Source organism: Dipodomys spectabilis, unplaced genomic scaffold (genome assembly GCF_019054845.1).
Source record: "Dipodomys spectabilis isolate Male_0828 unplaced genomic scaffold, ASM1905484v1 ptg000141l, whole genome shotgun sequence".
In the NCBI taxonomy this organism is placed as follows: domain Eukaryota; kingdom Metazoa; phylum Chordata; class Mammalia; order Rodentia; family Heteromyidae; genus Dipodomys; species Dipodomys spectabilis.
The window spans coordinates 5,395,000-5,409,699 of NW_024870818.1; the positions used below are offsets into that span (position 1 = coordinate 5,395,000).

The following is a 14,700-nucleotide window of genomic DNA, read 5'->3' on the forward strand; positions in this document are numbered from 1 at the left end:
AAAGTTTAACTATAATAGCTTATAGATAAAGAACTATTTTGAAAATGGGGTATTATGCACAAAGCATCATTTCAATATCTGCTGTGATAATGTAGTAGAAATTACCAAATTAAGAGCATATCTAGGACAATGAGTGTGTCTCAGGTAGTACCTAGCAAAGACCCTGAGATTGAACTCCAGTACTGCTGTCTCCCCATCAAAAAATCAACAAGTGTATACATCCCCTGTTGTTGTAATCTTTTAAAAGCGTTTAGTTGCAAATGTTAGTTGAGCTTGGGTTTAAATCCTACTTCTATCATGTCCCTGTGTAATCTGAGGTGGTTTTACCATTGTTAGTTTGAATAAAAATAAGGTAATAAAAGCAGTGTGTTACCATATAAAGTTATGTCAAAATATATGTTCTGAAATATTAGCAATTTCTTATTTTTAATAGTTACTATTTTTTCCTATTATTATTGCCTTCATCATTGTTTTTTTAAGGTCTAATCTAGCCTTTACCTCTCTTACCTGTATGACTTTTAACTGGTTATATGAGATTCAGATTTTTCTACTGTAACATCACCTATCTAGTATGATTGTGAAAGTTGAGTGAGATATTTATAGTGCCTACTTCCATGTTGTGCTCAGATAAGTGGACTTAAATGGAAACTCATTAACCTCTCACATTTATAACATAGGCTTCATGACAGTTTTTAGATATGTTGAATGAGAAATTCATTATGTTCCAGGTTAGCCTTCAAGCATAAAGATTTGCTCTTTATGTATGATGATGCTTTCCTGTAATCCCAGCACTTTGAATGCAGAGGCAGGAATAAATACAAGACTATTTCAGAAAGGAAAAGAAAAAAAATACTTTATATCTAATTTTAAAACATCTGTATATTATTTCAAAGTAATTTACCACTATTTTTTTTAAGTAACAAGAAAATTGAGACCATAAAATAAGCTAACTGGTTTGACCATATTAGGCACCTTTGGGTAGGTCTTTCCTCTAAATGCTGAGTTCTCTTTATTAAATAAGACTATATCATGGGAAAAGGCTAAACAAGAGTTTGAAAACTAGTTCTGCTAATGTGATTGTTGTTGCTACTTAAAATATAACAGCAGAATGGAAGGTGTGTTTCTATCACCTCTTAGGAGTCTTTCTGTGGAGCCAAGTTAAAGCAGACATTTAAAGAGATGTCATGTCTCTTAATTTTTCTTCATTTTCATTATTAAAGGGCTGAGTGAATTTGTGATTAATGACTGCTCTTCAGTCTATATCTGATAAGAATCTGACAGTGTTGTTTTACATTTTGTAGCTGCAGCTTATCTTCTGGTGTCCCTTATACCAAGCAATTCATTCCGCCAGATGTTCCGGTCAACAAGGTCTTTGCACATCCCAACCCGTGACCTTCCACTCAGTCCAGACACAACAGTAGTCCTACATCAGGTCTACAACGTACTCCTTGGTTTGCTCTCAAGAGCCAAACTTTATGTTGATGCTGCTGTTCATGGCACTACAAAGTTAGTGCCCTATTTTAGCTTTATGACTTACTGTTTAATTTCCAAAACTGAGAAGCTGATGTTTTCCACATATTTCATGGATTTGTGGAACCTTTTCCAGCCTAAACTTTCTGAGCCAGCAATAGCTACAAATCACAATAAACAGGCTTTGCTTTCATTTTGGTACAATGTGTGTGCTGACTGTCCAGAGAATATCCGCCTTATTGTTCAAAACCCAGTGGTAACCAAGAACATTGCCTTCAATTACATCCTTGCTGACCATGATGATCAGGATGTGGTGCTTTTTAACCGTGGGATGCTGCCTGCCTACTACGGCATTCTGAGGCTCTGCTGTGAGCAATCTCCTGCATTCACACGACAGCTGGCTTCTCACCAGAACATCCAGTGGGCCTTTAAGAATCTTACACCACATGCCAGCCAGTACCCTGGAGTGAGTAAAAATGACACTCTTATCTGTATTCTTAAAAACTTAAAAGTAATTAACTTTAAGCATTCTTTCTTGGTGATTTTTTTCTTTTGTTTTGTTTTTCAGTGCTAGGGATCAAACCCATGGCTTTGCATATGCTAATCAAAGACTTTACTACTGAAATATACCCCAGACCATCATCCTTTCTTCAGGATTTAACATAAATGTGCATTCTCAAACATCCACATATAATTTTACCCTTGGCATCTTTGTGTATATGGTTTCAAAGAGATTCTCACTGAGAAAAAACACAAATGTTCTAAACATATATAAGAGTTCTGTACCTCTGGACGCTTATGGCTCTGGCTCACACCTGTAATCCTAGGTATTCAAGAGGCCAAGATCTGAGGATCCCAGTTCAGAGCCAGCATGGGCAGAACAAGTCTGTGAGATTCTAATCTCCAGTTAACCATTAAAGAGTTGACAGTAGCTGTGGCTCAAATGATAGAGTGCTAGCCTTGAGTGAAAAAAGGTCAGGGATAGCGCCCAGTCCCTGAGTTCAAGCCCCAGGACTGGCACAAAAGAGTTCAGTACTGATGTTTAGTTCATTTTTCCTATAATGCCATCTACCTTTCAGTATACACATGCCACTTTTGAACAAATCCAAAATTATTACCTTATGTCAGTAAAGCATATTGTTTTTTGTGACACCATATGCTTTTCGGGAGGCATGTTTTCACAAAATTAAGGGCAAGGAAACAGATCACATGTAAATATGACAAATGATAACATGGGACAACAGAGTTGTAGGAATTTTAGTTTTTTGTTTTTGAAATTTCTTTTTTTTTTTTTATTCACTTTTATCTTTTACCACCATTGGTCAAAACTCAGTGTAATAAGTCTGTAAATAAGGTGAGGTTGGTATATATTGTTATAAAATTTGACAAGCGTGTGGCTTAATTTTCTCATAAAGATAAAATTTTATCTCTCTTGGGGCTTTAAAATATAGGTGCCTACTGAAAAAGGCAGCGTTTGGCATGTAAACACTATTGAAGAATTAGATAATTGGTTATCAAGATCTGCATACTATTCTAGACTGCACAATATTTTACCTTAATCTAGTTGTTTTTTCTGAAACTTACATGAGAGTGAATTATAATGGTTAAGAGATCCATTAATTTACAAGGATGCATAGTTTAAATCTGAGTCCTTTTTAAGCTTGATTTGTTGGTTTCATATTAAATTTTCCCTTTATGTGAGTCTACTATTTCTGGATATTATTTTCACTGTTCCTTCTTACTTACGTTGCAAAGATTTCCTTGCCCACAATGAAAACTTAATTTCCAAATGAGGAAATTAGAATGCCTAAAAAGAAAGGACAAGAAAGTGTGGGGCAAGGAAGACTGGAGGAAGGAAGGAAGGAAGATAGGGCATTCAGTAACAGATGGGAGGGTGGGGGCTGGGAAGGTGGCTATGTGGTACAGTGCTTGCCTTGCATGCATGAGGCCCTGGGTTCAATTCCTCAGCGCCAAAAGTGGCGCTGTGGCTCAAGTGGTAGAGCATTCGCTATAAGCTGAAGAGCTGAGGTACAGTGCCCAGACCCAGAGTTCAGGCCCACCCTCCACCCCAAAAAAAAAGAATAGTGGTACATACAGCTGGGTGCTGGTGGCTCATGCCTGTAATTCTAGCTACTAAGAGGCTGAGATCTGAGGATCAGGGTTCAAAGCCAGCCTTGGGCAGGAACGTCCGTGAGACTTATCTCCAGTTAACCACTAGAAAACCAAAAGTGGCGCTACGGCTCAAGTAGTAGAACGCTAGCCTTGAGCTGAAGTGCTGAGGGACAGCACCAGGCCCAGAGTTCAGGCCCCACGACCAACTTAAAAAAAAAGAAATTGAATGCCGGGCGCGGTGAGCCTTGAACAAAAGAGATCAGGGACAGTGGCCTAGGCCCTGAGTTCAAATCCAAGGACTAACCAAAAAAAACCCCAGAAATTGAATTCATGTTTATAAAAATACAGGGCGGGGGGCGGGGGGATAGGTCTAACTTTCTTTTGAAGGAGTTATAGCATAATTTGTTATGTTTCCATTGATCTAGTCTAGTATAGTTCATGTAAATATTTAATTTCACAACTAAATATTATATCCAAGGTTAAGTTTGTCTTTGACAAGTACTAGTAGAGGTAGAACATGTCATCTCTATGATTTTTCTTGCCATTGACAAATGAAATATACCCTTTATTGTGCAACTTACCTTTGGAGATAGTCCCAAAAACAGTAATTAAGTGAATTTTGCCATGAAAAGTAGAAAGCGGGGATTTAATTTCATTGACATTAAAAGCATAACCCTTACCTAACATGCACAAAAGAAAAATTTTAAAACTTTAGTAACATTACTAAAGTATTCCCACATTTTATCCATCAGATACCTGAATTAACCCTCAGTCTACAAAGATTATTCCAAATATTGCCATACAGGATTATCTCTGATTATCTCCAGTATAATTTAAGTAAACACTTAATTTATTGTTGCAAAGTAATGCTTTCTTCTGTTTAAAGAAATGAGGTGGATATGGTTCATGCCTATAATCCCAGGTACTTAGAGGAAGAAATAGGAGGACCATGATATCAACCAGTCTGGGCAAAGTTAGCAGACGACCCTGTCTAGACGGAAAACAAAGTAAAAAAGCAAAAAGAACAGAAAAGTGTGGTAGTAGAGTTCTTGGCTCTAAATTCAATCCCCAGTATTGATAAAAAGTGTAGCTTGCCTCTGAGTTACAAAATAGTTTTGTTTTTGGGGGGGGGGTTTGGGTTTTGTTTTGTTTTTTTTTTTTTTCCAATCTTGGGGCTCAAATTCAAGGCCTGCGCACTGTTCCTGAGCCGCTTTTGCTCAAAGCTAGCACTCTACCACTTTAGCCACAGTGCCACTTCCAGCCTTTTCTGTTTATGTGGTACTGAGGAAATGAACCCAGGACTTGATGCATGCTAGGCAAGCACTCTACCACTAAGCCCCATTTTCTGCCATACAATATAGTTCTTTAGTGAGTTTTATATATATTATTTATCTGTAGGTTTTAATCTTTTTGAACATTTATCTGTAGGTTTTAATCTTTTTGAACTAGTATGTTTAAAATTTATTGATTTCTCTTAGTATATAACATACTCAGTTTTTGAAATAGAATTTATTGCTAATTTTTTAATAACCATTCCTGAACCAATTTTTTAGTAGTATGTATTGTGTGGTTTTTTTGGAGTTAGCTAATGAGCATATAGACTATTTAGAAATGAGAAACATACCTTCTAAAGTGATGCAGGTTTAAAAGATCATTATGTTTCTTATTTGCTGTTTTTTTAGGCAGTAGAAGAATTGTTTAATTTGATGCAGCTATTTATAGCTCAGAGGCCTGACCTGAGAGAAGAAGAATTAGAAGATATTAAACAGTTTAAGAAAACAACCATAAGTTGTTACTTACGTTGTTTAGATGGCCGTTCCTGCTGGACTACTTTAATAAGGTAAAAAGATGTTTTGTGGTGTTCTTTTGTTAGTTTTGGTTTGTTTTACTAGGTAAGGGGATGAATGAAGACTTAACCTTTTGACAGTAAAAGACAAATTATATTGTTTATACTCAAAAGCTAATTCTTTTTTTTTGGGGGGGGGGGGGTCTGGTGGTGAGGCCTGAACTCTGGGCCTGGGTGCTGTCCCTCAGCTCTTCAGCTCAAGGCTAGCGCACTACCTCTTGAGCCACAGCACCACTTCCGGCTTTTTTTTTTCTTTTTGCTTATGTGGTGCTGAGGAATCAAACCCAGGGCCTCAGGCATGCAAGACAAGCGCTCTACTACTGAGCCACCTTCCCAGCCCCCTCAAAAGCTAATTCTTTAAGACTATTGGTGAAAAATTAGGTACTTAAGTTATGTTGGAAGAATTTGAGGCACTGAAATTTTCTATTTCTTCTATAGATTTGTGTATTTTTTAGAATCTTAGGGATCATAGTACCCTGCTTTCCGAAGATTGGAAGAATCCAAATTTTAGGATTATAGTCTCCTAAAGTTTTAGTGGTCCTGTGGCAGTTCATCCTAATTTACACTCAGTAGGTCAGTTCTAGACGCATTCAGAAACAGCTTTTTCCATCTTTGGATTAGTCTAATACCATTTGTTTTTTCATTCTGTTTACCTAGGTTTGTATGGGTAGCTAAACATGAGGTAATAGGAAAAAATAACTTGTATTATCAAAGCTCATAGAATTCACAAACTGTATAGACCATGATAATGACAATTTGCCTTGTGAAAGTTAAAATGTGTTTGTGACTCTATCACTATTCCGTAATACTGTGAAATTTATGTAATCACCTAATCTCAATTAAAGAAAAGAGTGAGAAAAGGGATAGGTTATGAGAGATGGGTGACACTGTTGTCAGACACTTTGTACTCATACACTGTTTTGTAGAATGGGAACTTCTTTGTACAACTACTTAAAGATAATTTTTTTAAGGGGGAAAAAAAGACCCTTAGTAGATATACAAAACACTTTAGGGCATTAATCATTTTAAAAAATGAGGTAAAGGGGAAACAAAGAGGAAGCAATAATGCTTGATAAGAAATGTACTCGAAGGGGCTGGGAAGGTGGCTCAGTGGTAGAGCGCTTGCCTTGCAAGCCTGAGGCCCTGGGTTCGATTCCTCAGCACCATATAAGCAAAAAAGAAAAAAGCCGGAAAGTGGCGCTGTGGCTCAAGTGGTAGAGTGCTAGCCTTGAGCTGAAGAGCTGAGGGACAGCGCCCAGGCCCAGAGTTCAGGCCCCACAACCGGACCCCAAAAAAAAAAAAAGAAAAAGAAATGTACTCGTTATCTTGCCCATGTAATTGTAACCCCTCTGTATGGTATTCTCACAATAAAATAACTAAATAAAGCCGGGCACCAGTGGCTCACACCTAGCTACTCAGGAGGCTGAGATCTGAAGATCGAGGTTCAAAGCCAGCCTGGGCAGGAAAGTTCGTGAGACTCTGATCTCCAGTAAACCACCACCACCCATCCCCAACCTGCCCCCCCCCCCCCCTCCAGAAAACCGGAAGTGGTGCTGTGGCTCAAGAGGTAGAGCTCGCCTTGAGCTGAAGAGCACAGGGACAGCGCCCAAGCCCAGAGTTCACGCCCCACGACTGACAACATAAATAAATAAATAAACGAACAATATATAAATAAATAAAATGAGGTAATATACATTTACTTAGTTGTTCAGGGCTACAGAAGTAACTCAGTGTCTGAATAAAATTGAATGAATGAAGCTGCTATAGGTAACAATTCCCTTTATCTGTAGAAATAAAGTTAAGCTAATTTGTTAAACTTCTTTAAAAAAAAAATAAATAACATACTGGTGCTGGTGACTCATATCTGTAATCCTAGCTACTCAGGTAGTTGAGATCTAAAGACTTCACTGTACTATCTTAAACTGATCCACCTAAGATTGTTTCAGATGATTTGCTTCAGAAGCTTTTGTATTTTAATGTTCATTATTCCACAGTCTGAGAAAAATACCTTTGCCAAGACTCTAAGGAATTATTGGCATTAATTTTCAATACATTGTTTTCTCAGGCTTTACTTAGCCCCAGTTTTCTTAATTATTTTTTGAAAAACGAGGAAGATTCCCACAGATGTAGAAGGGTTTTATAATAATACTTCTAGGTACTTAATGAATTAAGGTTTCTTAACAATAATACAAATACTGTGGCAATAAATAATAACTTATTTTCATAGTCATTTTTCCCTTGATGTTAGTTAATGCATGCTTTGATAATTCAGTATATTATTTATTTAGCACTTACACTATAGACCTATTGTTTAAAATCCCGTTTTTAATTTTATTTATTTATTTATTTATTTTGTCAGTTGTAGAACTTGAACTCTGGGCCTAGGTGCTGTCCCTGAGCTCTTCAGTTCAAGGCTTAGTTCTCTGCCATTTGAACCACAGCACCACTTCTGATTTTCTAGTGGTTAGTTGGAGTTAAGTCTCACAGACTTCCAAGGCTGGCTTTGCATCATAATCCTTTTATCTCAGCACCCTGAGCACAGGCATGAACAACTGGCACCCAGCTAAAAATCAATCTTTTTTGTATTAAAACTTTTAAAATATTTTCACTTTTTCTGCCACTGTGAATAATTAAGAATTTATTAACTCTTAATAGGCATAATGTTTCGCTAAGTTACTTAGAAGATTTGGAAATTATCCAAAGTGCTGGAGAAGATTTGGAAATTATCCAAAGTGCTGGGAAGCAGTAGTGTTTCAGATTGTAGATTTTTAAATTTATATTTTGGAATATTTGCCTACATTTTATCATTTGGGTATTGGTAATCTGGAAGTTTGTAATGTTCTAATATTTGGGTTTTTACATAATTTTAGACTCAGATTTGGGATGCTCATCTTGCCCTGTATTACTAAGAAACAAATGTAGCAGTCTCTTTGATGTTGGTTAGAAAGTGGAGAGTAAATGACAATTTTACTTCTTAATTTTTTTCACAACCTAAGTGTTGTTATGATTCAGAATTATCACACTGGACTTTATGTATTCTTCTAGTGCCTTCAGAATACTATTAGAATCTGATGAAGACAGGCTTCTTGTTATATTTAACCGAGGGTTGATCTTGATGACTGAGGTAAATATTTTATCATACTCTGGATTTCTCTCATCTTAATGTTCTCACCAAAATTACTTAATTGTTTTATGAATGTGCAAAATTTATGGTAGTCTATTTTGTATGTGGCAAAATTTTAATTAGATTAATAAATGCTAGTTTATGCTTAATAATAAGATCAGAATTTTAGAGCATCCTTTCTTTTCCTTTGTTTTGTATTTAGAAAAGCCATTTGAAATAAACCAGCTTTATTTGTAAGAGCATAAATAAAATTCACATGATTTAATCAAGGGCACACATTATTTCACAATAGTTGGCTGATTTGACAGAGTAGGGAAAATAAAATTGACATCATCAAAGGAAGCTATTTAGGTTGTTACCAATGGTTAGAATCTGCTGTCATTTCTTCCCATAATTCTTCCACATCCACAGATGGTGAGATGATTTGAAAGCCACCAGTGGTACATTATAACCTTTAATCTCTTAATGAAGATAAAACACTGTGTGTCAAGAGTATAGCAAGAATAAAGTAGAATAACTTTTTCAATTAATGAGATTATTGAGTAGAAACAAAGCATGTTTGAACTGTGCTTTGAAGAAGTTAGACTTAGGTTAAGTGGGGGAGCATTCAGATCAATGACATGAGTACAGAGGTATGGAACTACTGGTTCTGTTTGAGGAATGCTATTTCATTTAGGTTAAAAGAAAAAACATCTAGGGGACTGGGAAGGTGGCTTAGTGGTAGAGTGCTTGCCTTGCATGCCCAAGGCCCTGGGTTCGATTCCTCAGCACCACATAAGCAAAAAGAAAAAAGCCGGAAGTGGCGCTGTGGCTCAAGTAGTAGAGCACTAGCCTTGAGCTGAAGAGTTGAGGGACAGCGCTCAAGCCCAGAGTTCAGGCCTCACAACGGACCCCCACCCCCACCCCACTCCCCCCCCAAAAAACAACATCTGAAAAGATTAGTGAGAATTTTAAGTCTTTCATTTAACAGAGTTTGAATGTCTACTCTGTGCCATACTTTCTCTAGGCACTGACAAGACATATATACACAGATCCTGGTCTCACCGTTTATAGGCTAAATACTGCCTCCGTATGTTACTTAGATAATGCACTGCCACAGATTCTAAGCTCAGAATTTTGGACTTTGAATTATGAATAGTGTAATAGACTGAACTGACTCAAGGATTAGAAGGAGGGATGCTTTATAATATAGCAAAATGGAAAAATGTGTAAGGATTTTGTTAATATAGATTATAGTATAGGTTATAGGTAAAGGTATTAGAAGACTTGACAAGTCAATACATTTTAAGGAATTTAATCCATATCTTTGGAGCTCTTTTACCTATTTCAGACCTATTTTGAGTATGATTAGTGGCCATTTCACTATTGTCTTTCTATACAAGCCTGGGAAAATTATTTAAAAGTTACCTATTTTCCCTAATCTTTGTAATTTCTAAGGTTATGGAATTAAAATAGATCTTATTTATTTGTTTTTAAAGCTGGTTACAGTCTCTGCACACTAGGTTACATTCTCTGCACACTAAAATGTTTACAACAAACAGGGCTCTGAAGGTGAGAACTTTTTATATATTTTCAAAGACCTGAATAGGAGACTTTGACTTGGTTAGAAATTAGATAACATTTGCTTTGCGTATATGTGCACAGACTTACAGTCTGCATCTAAAAATAGCTGTCAGGTTGAGCATTACCATTCTGTGGCTTCATAAAGTAAAAGTTAAATTAAGTTTCAATTTTTTTAATCACTTGTAGTCCTTCAACACATTGCACATGATGTATCATGAAGCTACAGCTTGCCATGTGACTGGAGACTTAGTAGAACTTCTTTCAATATTCCTTTCGGTTTTGAAGTCTACACGCCCATATCTTCAGAGAAAAGGTTTGGTCATTCCTGCTTCTTTCTTTTGTTAATGCTACTGTTAAAGAAAGAAAGATAAGCCAGGCGCCTATAATCCTAGCTGCTCCGAAGGCTGAGATCTGAGGATCATGGTTCAAAGCCAGCCTGGATAGAAAAGTCTTGTGAGCCTCTGATTTCCAATAAACCACTAAAGACTGGAAGTGGCACTGTGGCTTAGGAGGTGGAATGCTTGCCTTGAGCTGAAGAGCTCAGGGACTGTACACAGGCCCAGAGTTCAAGCCCCACAACAGACAAAAAAGAAAAAGAGAGGGAGGAAGGAAGGGAAAGAAAGAAAAAGAAAGGAAGAAAGAAAGAAAGAGAGAGAGAGATAAGGGCTGGGAAGGTGGCTTAGTGGTACAGTGCTTGCCTTGCATGCCTAAGGCCCTGGGTTCGATTCCTCAGCACCACATAAGCAGAAAAAGTGGGAAGTGACTCTGTGGCTCAAGTGGTAAAGCGCTAGCCTTTAGCTGAAGAGCTGAGGGACAGTGCCCAGGCCAAGTTCAGGCCTCATGACCGACCAAAAAAAAAAAAAAAAAGTCAATTGCAGGAGAGCCAAACTGGAAAGAAATCGTCTCTTAGATTCTGTGCAGAAAGTTGCTTAAGCTTGCTAAGCAGGAAATTTTTGTCCTGTCCTCTTGGTGTATAACTGGAATGTTCTGGTTAATTCCCTATATCTGTCTGAAAAACAGGCAAATATATCACAACTGTTTAAGATTTAGGAGCTAGATAAACAATTCTAAGCACAGTAACCAAAGTTAAGTTTCCTTAGTGAAGGTTTTCTGGCCTAGAAACCTCCATGGCTCAAATTAACATTATTTTGTTTCAAGGAAAGTTAACTATAAAACACCACTCTTACATTTATATAAGACAGTATGCACACTGAATATCATATATATTCCTAAAAAAGAGAAACATAATTGCTACCTATAGTTCCCACATGGGACAGATACATGCTGCTTTCTGCCCTAGTCCTTGAGAGGCAAGGAAAATTACTTTGATTCAGGAGTTGGAGACCCGCTTGGGCAACAGCAACAACAAATAAGTGGCATATATTTATCACTAAACAATGTACTTTAAGAATTCTATGTTGAGCCGGGCGCTGGTGGCTCACGCCTCTAATCCTAGCTACTCAGGAGGCTGAGATCTGAGGATCGCGGTTCAAAGCCAGCCCGGGCAGGAAAGACCGTGAGACTCCTATCTCCAATAAACCACCAGAAAACCAGAAGTGTCGCTGTAGCTCAAGTGGTAGAGCGCTCGCCTTGAGCTGAAGAGCTGAGGGACAGCGCTCAGGCCCAGAGTTCAAGCCCCACGACCGACCAAAAAAAAAAAGAATTCTGTGTTGCTCAAGTCTGTAATCCTGGCTACTCAAGAGCCTAAGACCTGAAAGAAAAAAATCTATCAAACTTAGCCATGCATAGTGGCTCAGCAGGCCTGTAGTTCTAGCTACATGGGAAAGCAGGATTAGGAGATCTTGGTTTGAGGCTAGCTCAAGCAAAAAGTTCATGGCACATACCTGTTATTCTAGCTACTAGGGAAGCACAATGGCTCCATGTGTGGTGCCCACCTCTCATCTCCAGTGACGTGTGGAAACACAAATATAATCATGGCCCAGGTATAAAGCAAAACTCAGAAAATAACTAGTGCACAAAGACACTGAAGGCATAATCACTTAGTTTTCACCAAACATGTTTTTAATATGATTAAATTTGAGTCACTTAGAGTTAGTATTCTGTAGTTTACAAAATAAAAAAATTGTGAGAAATTGTCATCTCTCAAAGCTATTTTATGTATGCTTTTATATTTGCAGATGTGAAACAAGCGTTAATCCAGTGGCAGGAACGAATTGAATTTGCCCATAAACTGTTAACTCTTCTTAATTCCTATAGCCCCCCAGAGCTAAGAAATGCCTGTATAGGTAAGTTATTTGAAATAACCACATGTGCAAAAACCCAGAAATTATTTCTGTGAGGTTTGTGTTTTTGAAAAGTGATAGTATTCCTGTAGGGTTTAGAATACATGTATACTTTTATGTGTAGTTCACATTGGCAGGTCTTAAGAAAATTAAATTTTTTTTCACTTAACAGTAATTACTCATGTGGTTACTCAGTATATCTGAACTCTTTGACCTTTAATGACCTAAATCTGAAATCCTCTTGATTCTATAAAAGCAAAGCTGAATCATATAGATATATACAGGATGATGTCTCTATGTTGTGGTTAACAATTGGATTGTTAACCTGCCAGAAAGTGTTGACATCACTCAGAAGGGATGCATAGTGATTGTTCCATTGGCTGTTCCAGAGGAACCCTCCTGAGGTCTTGACCCATATCAGTGTAGAACTCAGTCTCCTTGGTAAGAAAAAGAAGTGGATCTGGGGTGACAAATAGTGGTAAATAGGAGCTAGAATCTTACAGAACATGATAGTGTTACTGGGCTTTTGTGTATAGTTACTTCCCCATCATCATTGTTATTCTGGAGGGGGTCTCTACTTGAAATCTGAAACTCCCTGCATGAAAATACATCCAAAGAGTTTAGATGAGGACAAGTGTTGCTAGTTCAATATCTCAAGCCCAGAATAATGAGTTAATCCTTAAATAAATGCAGTGAACCTGTTTCAGATTCAGCTGCTTTGATTCAGCAAGCAACAACAGTTAAAACTTTGGATAGTGTCTATGTTTCAGAAAAAGGAACCGTTGGGCTGGGAAGTTGGCTCAGTGGTAGAGCGCTTGCCTTGCATGCCAGAGGCCCTGGGTTCGATTCCTCAGCACCACATAAGCAAAAAGAAAAAAGCCGGAAGTGGCGCTGTGGCTCAAGTGGTAGAGCGCTAGCCTTGAGGTGAAGAGCTGAGGGACAGCGCCCAGGCCCAGAGTTCAGGCCCCACGACCGGACCCAAAAAAAAAAAAAAAAGAAAAAGGAACCGTTCCAACAGGCTAGTGAGTAAGATCTAAGTTTATCCAGCTACAGAATTGCTATCTGGGATTCTGATACTAATTTTTTTGTGGGAAAGACAGTTTGCAAAGGTTGCTACACTACAATTTCATCAAGACTTAGAAGTTTGAAAATAACAGGTGGCTTTAAATCCAGTACTTTAATACTCAGTTGTGTTTTAATTTTCAGATGTCCTCAAGGAACTTGTGCTTTTGAGTCCCCATGATTTTCTTCATACTCTGGTTCCATTTCTACAACACAACCATTGTACTTACCATCACAGTAACATACCAAGTACGTATTCATCTAGCACAATATTTTGAATATGGTTGGCAATTAATCATTCTGCACACTGAATCTTGGAGATTTATTTTTCCATTTATTCTTATTGTATACTTTTAATGTCTTAGTGTCTCTTGGACCTTATTTCCCTTGTCGAGAAAATATCAAGCTAATAGGAGGGAAAAGCAATATTCGGCCTCCGCGCCCTGAACTCAATATGTGCCTCTTGCCCACAATGGTGGAAACCAGTAAGGTATGTTGGGATGCCAGGAAAGTCATGTTTCTATAGTAGAGTAATTTGAAATTTCCCCCTGGCAGTTATGAGTACATTAGACTTAAGTGATCATTTTGTGGATCCTAAGAATGGACTCATTGGACTTTTTCCATTCAGTGCTCTGAAATACTGGTTAAATATTTACAAAATCAACAATAAGCATAAGGAATAAGTTTTTCTTCCCCTGAAAAAAAATAGCTTAATAGTAAGCCTTAGTGTTTGTCACTAGACTAAATTATAACTGGGTCATATATCTAAATCTGAAAAGTTAAGTTAGGTACTTAACTATTTTTTAAATTTCACCATATAATCAAGACCTCTTTTATTGCCCTTAAATCACATTCTTCTTGACCTATGCATAATATCACTGATTGTTTTATCATCATTTTAGTCTGTCCTCTAATGCTTATTCTAAAATAATGCCAATTCTAAATTATAGAAACAAGATACATTGACAAAGGGTTTTTATGGGTTTTTTTTTTAACAATTTTTCCCTTTGTATTTCTTCACTCACACTTCATTCACGCTCTCTCTCCATCTTTGGATCTTAAGTATACTTGAGAGATTCTCATAAGATAAAATATTTAAAATGATTCTATACTCTTACACAAATAACTTCACATTTATTTCAAAAGTCATATTCTTTTTTATATGTCTATAGAACCAAAGTGTCACATGTTAAAATCCTACAGTAATTTTATTCTATCAAAGTATATAGAAATAATGGGTCATTTTAATAGCATTTGCACATTGAAAATAAACTTATGAC

General features: G+C 37.2%; 1 protein-coding gene across 3 annotated transcripts in view; it reads left to right on the plus strand.

The window, feature by feature from the left end:
- Positions 1-14,700, plus strand: part of Usp34 (ubiquitin specific peptidase 34) — a 209,396-nt gene that overhangs the window by 179,474 nt on the left and 15,222 nt on the right. For all 3 annotated transcript variants that reach the window (XM_042691171.1, XM_042691172.1, XM_042691173.1), the window contains 7 exons: positions 1,302-1,936; positions 5,265-5,422; positions 8,474-8,552; positions 10,302-10,428; positions 12,254-12,361; positions 13,565-13,669; positions 13,786-13,910. In XM_042691171.1, the coding sequence (XP_042547105.1) occupies positions 1,302-1,936; positions 5,265-5,422; positions 8,474-8,552; positions 10,302-10,428; positions 12,254-12,361; positions 13,565-13,669; positions 13,786-13,910 (1,337 nt within the window). The remainder of the gene's footprint in view (positions 1-1,301; positions 1,937-5,264; positions 5,423-8,473; positions 8,553-10,301; positions 10,429-12,253; positions 12,362-13,564; positions 13,670-13,785; positions 13,911-14,700) is intronic.